This window comes from Cebus imitator, unplaced genomic scaffold (assembly GCF_001604975.1).
Source record: "Cebus imitator isolate Cc_AM_T3 unplaced genomic scaffold, Cebus_imitator-1.0 Scaffold182, whole genome shotgun sequence".
Classification (NCBI taxonomy): Eukaryota; Metazoa; Chordata; class Mammalia; order Primates; family Cebidae; genus Cebus; species Cebus imitator.
In genome coordinates, this window is record NW_016107497.1 from 2344967 (window position 1) to 2352464 (window position 7498).

A 7498-nucleotide genomic window follows, 5' to 3' on the forward strand; every position below is an offset into this window, starting at 1 on the left:
GCTCCGCTCCCCTCCTCTCCCCTTTCCCCACCATTTATTTTTCTTTTCTCTTTTCTTCTTTTTCCTTTTTTCATCCAATATTATAACTAGTAGAATTATGATAAACTTTTTGAAAATATAAAAGTAACATTTTTTTCACACACTCACTGTAATCTGAATTTGCTTGCAGCTCCAAAAGTTTTCAGTAATGTGTTAAAAAGAAACAATTTTCATAAGAAAAACATAAACCAGTTTTCTTAATATTCAGACTTTATTATATTTTTCTCTTACAGAATATTCAAAAGCACTTCCTGGTCTCTCCACTCCATATGCCACTTTGTTAAGAATTAAGAAGAGTTCATCTTCATCTCTCTTTGGTTCCAAAACCAGATCACGATACAGCAGTCCTTCGTTGGGCACACTGAGTGTTTCTTCACCCAGCTGGCGAGGGGCAGCTCAGCATTATTATTCCCCCATCAATCTTTATCATTCCTCAGATGCCTTCAGACAAGATGGTAAGTGTCAAAGAAAAATTGCACCAGATAGAAGAAAACAGGCAAAGACAACTTGTTTAAGACAATTGCAATAGAGATCAAGACTATTGCAATAGGAGAGAGTGATTGAACTCAGCTCTGCTAAAAATGCAAGTTGGAGAATTTGCAAAGCTGGGGTGAGCTGGAAGAAAATTAGAGGATGTTAGGGGAGATACTAGTTCACGTGACTAGGCCATCTGTGTCTGTTAATTGGTGCTTATTGAAGTTAGGCTACTACTGTCTCATACACACTGGGCGATGGAGACCCTGTGTTTCTTATGGTTACATTTCAATGGAGAGCTCCCAGGCCCTGAGATAGACATTACTGGGTTATAAAAATGACAAGAACCTGAAAGATTATTTACATCAAAAAGTGGCAGAGAATACATTTACAGTTGCAACTTTCTAAAGCAAATGCTCTAAGGAAAGGGAGATTAGAAGACTATAGTGAGGAAGAAACCTGTCTACATTTTATCAAGCTGAGAGGAATGCTAAGCCTGTCTTGGTGTAAGTTAGTATTCTGTTGTAAACGTCTTTAAAGGATGTGTGTGCATTTTTATTTAATTGCACTGTATACCAATTCTCATTTAGGATTAAGAGTAGATACACTCATAGACTGAAAGTAAAAATACACATTTTTAGAAGGGCAATTTGACAGTGAATAGCAGAACATAAAACAGTCCTATACTTCAATGGTTTTACTTCTGAAAGTGTATTCTGTGTAAAAAAAAAAAAATAATGAACAGAGCACATAAAGACATATGTATATACTTAGCATACTTATGAATAAAAAAAAAGTAATAATCTATATACCCAATACTAAGATATAAGTTAAATTAAGGACTGCTGTACAGCTATTAGCATTATAGTTTGAACAACATTTCCTTTGTCGGTTTTGGATCTATTGATAATAATGATTGACAGACAGACAGACTGGCACCTGTCATTACTAGCCTCCGTTTGGTCTATTTTATACAGATATGTCATTCAGTTTTCTCAGCACATATGTGAAGTAGACACAGTTACTGCCTTCTATAGAAATGAAAACTCTGGGACAGATAAGTATGTTTCACGAGGTCACACTGGTAATCAGTATAGCCAATTTTCATTCACATCAATGATGATTTTAACACTAGTACACTTGGGCTACACTTCAACTATGACTGATGAAAGAATAAACATTCAAAGACACATTTTGCAGGAACTAAGATAATGGAAAGATTCTGGAAATGTCGATTAGGTTGTGGTGCCAGAAGCAGGAAAACTTATTCTTTATGATTACACCAGTCGTTGTCACATGGAGCATTGTCTCTTAGTGTTGGCATCTAAATTGTATGTAAACATGATGATAGAACTCCATAAATGTTTTATTTTCCCAAATACTTAAGTTTTTAACTTTCTATTCCATTAAGCCTAATATGAAACTTAATCAGGCAGAAGTGTGTTTGGATTTGTTTTCTTTAGGCATTATCTTACGGGATGGCATTAAGGTAGAAAGTTGAGTGATCCGAAGTATGATCTTTTATAGTTGGTATAATGTTCAGCCAGCTAGTGTTTGGCCTCTTTGTTCTCTTCTTTCAAATGGAAGTTGAGGTAATTATAATGGTAAATAAAATAGAAGTATGAATTCAAATCCATGAAAACGTTGAGAACAATAAATATGGGGACGTGAGATGCAGTCAGCTGTAAGACCAATTCAAGGTGTCTACCATTAGTGCCTACATATCTACTGTGAACTGGTCTCATTATTGGTAATTAGCAGCTGGAAAAGAAAAAAAAGTCTGGTCAGTCACAAATTTCACAGTATTTCAAACATTAAAATGAAATTATTATTCAGTAAAAGCACAACTCTCTGAAACTTTGATTAGACAATTCTTTTCTGGAAGGTCCTCATTAAGAGTTTATTATTCGACATAATGGCAAGTGACCTGGACATTACTTTTACTGTACCCATAATAATGAGTTTCATCTGTTTCAATAAAGGCAGATGAAACTCAAACAGAAACAACAAAATAAGAAGAAGTGTTTCTCTAAAACTATGCTTCTTAATCTTTACAAACAAAACGCTGGTTAAAATAAGATCCCCTTTCAAAGATTGGGATAGGGCAAGGTAATTTCACTATAAAAAGCTCCCAGGTGATGCTGATACTGTGGATTTTACTTATTAAGTCACAAGGCTCTGGGCTGGGAATGAATTTAATATAATTTAGTCCTCTGCTAATGTAGTTTAATCCATATTTTAAAGTATAAGAGAGAATGGCTAATCTGAGTATTTTCCAAGTAATTTTCCATAACTACTGTTTTCTCATCTGAGCATTTTATAAATCTTAGCAAGATGTGACTTTGAGTTCGTTCTCTCTGACAAGAGCCTGACATATGGCTTTTGTCAGGTAATTCCCTTTAGCCTTAACAGAGAGTAAAGCTGAGTTTGACATGCTCTTGTGAAAAATGAGAAAACTAACAGAGCCTGAATAGAACGTCATCCCACTCCTGTTCAGAGTTAAGCCAAGAAGTACCCCAGATAGAGCAAAGATTTTTTATGAGTAACATAAAGACTGAGTTTGCAGAGCAATCTGGGGAAGCAATTCCACTTCCAGATACCCAACTTGGAAAAACCTTCCCACACACATACAAGGAAATAGCATGCCTGTTCACTGCAATAAACGTTTAATATTGAAGGGTGGAAACAACTCATATGTCCATCAGAAGGGGAATGGATACATTTTAGTTTTTTTTGTTGTTGTTGTTGTTTAATGGAAAACTAAAATTTTGAAAGTGAATAGACTATATCTTTATGAAGGAAAATGGGTATACCTCAAAATATAATAATACACAAGGAAAGTGATAGAGTATTATATATAATTTGATATTACTTATGTAAAACAATGAAAAATAATACATACTATGTATGGAAACACATAAGTGGTATAATTTTAAAACATGAACTTGATACAGCAAATTGACTACAGTACTTAGCACTGAGAAGAAAAGGAAAATGAGAGCAAAAGTACCAAGAGAGAGAATATACATGATCTCAACTTAGTGATACTTTATATCTTGAAGAAAAAATCTGAAATAAATATTAAAACACCTGTAGTGAGTAGACAATGCCTCACAGTGATTCCTACCTCTTGGCATTTACTATGTAATCTCTTACTTTATTTGTTGGCTATGGCTATTAACTTGCTTCTGGAGAATAGATTATGAACAAAGTAATGGGATATGACTTCCAACAGTGGGTTACAAAAGGCGCTGGCTTCCTTCTTGTTTGTTGTTTTATTTGCTTTCTGGCTTGCTCTTGTTGATAGAAGTCAGCTCATGCTGAGAGCTGCTCGAATGACAGGCCCACTGGCAGTGGCCTCTGGCCACAGCCCAAGAGTAAGTAAAGTGCTCAGTCCAACACCCCTAAGCAACTGAATCCTATCAGTAGTCACGTGACTGAGTTTCCAAGTGTATTTATACCTGTTTGAGCATTGGGTTGAGACTGCTTCCCACCTTATGAAACACACAGAGCAAGGATTGAGCCACGCCTGCTTCCCTGACCCACGAAGACTGTGAGGTAATAAACACATAATCTTTGTTCATTTTCTGGGTTTCCTTTCTCTTGCTGTAATTCTGTGTATCTACAGAAAATCATAGTTTCTTAGCTTTAAAGTTTCCTTTATGTGTTTCATCTATTTTCTGTGTCATCTTGTGATCATGTCAACAGGTTGGTATTCTTTTCTTGGAAGCCAGTTCCTATATTCAGCCCAGATTTTTGTATCCAGGTCTAGATTATCCATTCTTCTTTGTTCTCTTACATATTTTGTACATAGTCTTTCTATTTTGTTAGTACTGTTTGTTACATTAACAGATGCTGCAGAGAAAACCTGAAAAAAAAAAAAAAAAAAAAAAAAAAAAAAAAAAAAAAAAAAAAAAAAGCTAATGCTGCAATTAGGAGAGATAAAATTCCAATCTTCCTACTATTTTACTTGTTCATAGTTTATATTAAATGTATTATACTTTATTCATTGCATTAGAAATTGTCAAATATTTAAAACGTAAAGGAAATAATTTCATGAATGTCTCTTGTGACTGTATATTAACTTCATTAAACTTTAATATTTTTCCAAATTTGCTTCAGTATTTTTTGACATAAAATTTAAGCTGAGAGTTCTTGAATATTTTGCTTAGATTGCATCTCTCACTTTCTCTACTCTTACCAGAACCACTATATTTATTTTGTCATTTACATACATGTGTTTATATTTCTATACATATGAAACCTACAAAATATATGTACTCATCTTGAAAAATTCTGTGTCAATGATACTGTATATGTCATTCTTGATCCACCTTTTCTGGATCAACATTATATCCTAGAGATTCATGTACCTTGATATCTTCAGTTCTAAGTTCATTTCATTTCCTATGAAGCATACCACTCTATGACTCTATTGCAATTAATTTAGGCATTCTCTTTTTGTAAATAATTAGTTTTTCTAATTTTACACTGTTATATATCAAATGCATTTTTTCATGTCCATCGGCAGTTGTGTTACATGTATTTTAGGAGTGCAATTTTTATATAAAAGCATTATAACATTTCCAGATACTGTCAAATTGCTTTCCAAAGTGATTGACACTTCTACCAACACTGTATGAGTGTTCATATTTCTCCACAGTCACCAATATATATTGTTTTGGCAATCTCTTGAGTATAGTATATTATTTTATCTTGGTTTAGTTTGCATTTGCGAGACTAGTGAGGTTGAAATTTCATAAATAAATATTAGACATTCTGTTTTTTCTAATGAGTATTTATTCATACATGTTGACTGTTATTTCTATTAGAATATTTTATTTATTTTTCACTGTAGTAAATTTACAAATCAATTGGTCACTAGTTGGTTAAATGCACTGCAGATGTATTTTCTCAGAATGCAGCTTCTGTTTTTTACTTTGTCAGTAGTATCTATTGTTAAACAGAAATTTTTGATTTTTGTGAAATGAGATATAGCAATATTTTCCTTTGTAGTCTGTGCTTTTCATATCCTAAAAAAACCTTTTTACTTCAAATTCATTTCCTTCCAAATTTGAATTTTGATTTTCATATTTAGGTATTTGACTACATGAAATTATTTTTGTATATACTATGAAGTAATCACCTGATTTTATTTTGTTTTCTATTTTTGGAGTACTATGTATTAACGAATGTCAGTGATCTCCACTGATTTGTGAAATCACTCTGTCATATATTTTCATATGTACTGTAAATCCCTCAGTAATATGGTTTAATTTTTTTCCAAGCTATTTTTTACATCTTTTGTTAAGTTTATTTCTAGGTCTCATATAATTTTTATCTCCTAGAAAATAATAACGTATGCATAGCATTGTGTTTGTTAAGTTGGTATATAGAGCCCTATCACACTAGTTCTCTTATCTGTTATTTCTGTCAGTTCTTGCTTATATGATCTTGTCTAATAGTATGTATTAGATACTATGTTTTGACAAATAGCCTGTAAAAATAGCTAGTGTGTGCTTAGGAGGAAAACAGCAAAGGTTTGGCTAAAAGTAGCCAGTATCTGCCGCACTCTTTGATTTCTTTAGAATGTTTTCACTTTCACTTGCTTTCTGTTAGAGAGATTGTTGTCTGTATTATATTCCTCTCTCTTGTTTTTTATCTTTTTTGCATCATATGCCAATTTCTTTTGTGATTACCATTAACTTAGTCTACAGTGATTATCAGTAATGAAATTAAGAAATTTCCCGAGCATAATGTCTTTTGATTATTTTTTCAAACATAAAATATTTGCATGCTTTAAGTACTTATTGTTTTTTCTTTTGCCAAAATATGTTTAAAAATCAGTACTTAATTATATTTTCTGTAACATCAGTATCTATAATCATAATTTCTTCTATTATAATTTTTCTCTCTGTATTCACTTTTTGGATGAATCGTATTTTGTAGCAAAAAGGCTATCACTGTGGCAGTCTATCTTAGTCTTTTCTGTCTGAAAATATCTTTATTTTGCAGTTACTCTTGAGTGATAGATGGTTTGGCAGAGTGTAAAATTTCTAGGTTGATAGTTATGTTCCCTTAATACTTTAAATATCTGCTGGCCTCTTTTGTAGCAGGCCAGTTTGTTATCAATCTAGTTGTCATTTTGTTAGTAGACTGCCCAATGAAAGTTACTTTTAATGCTTGGTATTTTGTATCTTTACTGTGTACTTTCTAAAAGTGAATTTATTTTTGCATATCTGCCCAGCACTTACGAGACAATTTCCAAGAAAATTTGACATCTTTCTTTTCAAATGTGCAAAATCCAGCTCTCTTTTCTTCAATTACTACTTCTCCACTAATTACTTAGTTTTGTTGCAAAATGCTAGGATAGCAATCATCTTTTACAATGCATAAATATACATATATATACAAACATACATATGCACAAATGTACATATGTACACATATCATTCATTTCATCCTCCATATGTCTTAAGTATCTTTAAATCTCTAAAATGTATTATATTTGGTAAAATTTTAATGGACTGTATTTTATTTGCAAGATTTTTACTAGCTCTTTTTCTGATTTGTCTACTCTTATTTCTACCCTTTTTGTGTTTTATAATTGCTTACGTAGTTTAAGGAAATTCATTCCTGCATTTATATTTTGGGGTATCTCAAGCATATTTATTTTAAAGTTCTGATAGATAGAATTTTAAATGCATTTTATTTGGGATGAAATCTTATTTCTTTTACTGACTTTAGCTTTTTAAAAAATCTGTGTTGTAATTTTTGGTTTTCTTTGCAAGTACATATAGAAAGGAAACATTTTTGCGTATTTTATTCCGCCCACCCCCCTAACTCAACTCTGTGCTTACCTTTTTTTTTTTTTTTTTTAAAATTGTTCATCAATTTGTTTTTGTTTTATTGCATTGTAAGTTTAAATTCTTTTTTTTTTTTTTATTTCATTTTTTTTTTTTTTTTTTTTTTGTTTTTTTATCCA

At 32.1% G+C, this 7498-nt stretch overlaps 1 protein-coding gene across 1 annotated transcript in view; it reads left to right on the top strand.

Annotated features, from left to right (window-relative positions):
- CNTN5 (contactin 5) overlaps window positions 1-7498 on the top strand; it is a 1396301-nt gene that overhangs the window by 825333 nt on the left and 563470 nt on the right. Inside the window, exon 4 of the mRNA XM_017545918.2 lies at window positions 273-494. Within this exon, the coding sequence (XP_017401407.1) occupies window positions 273-494 (222 nt within the window). The remainder of the gene's footprint in view (window positions 1-272; window positions 495-7498) is intronic.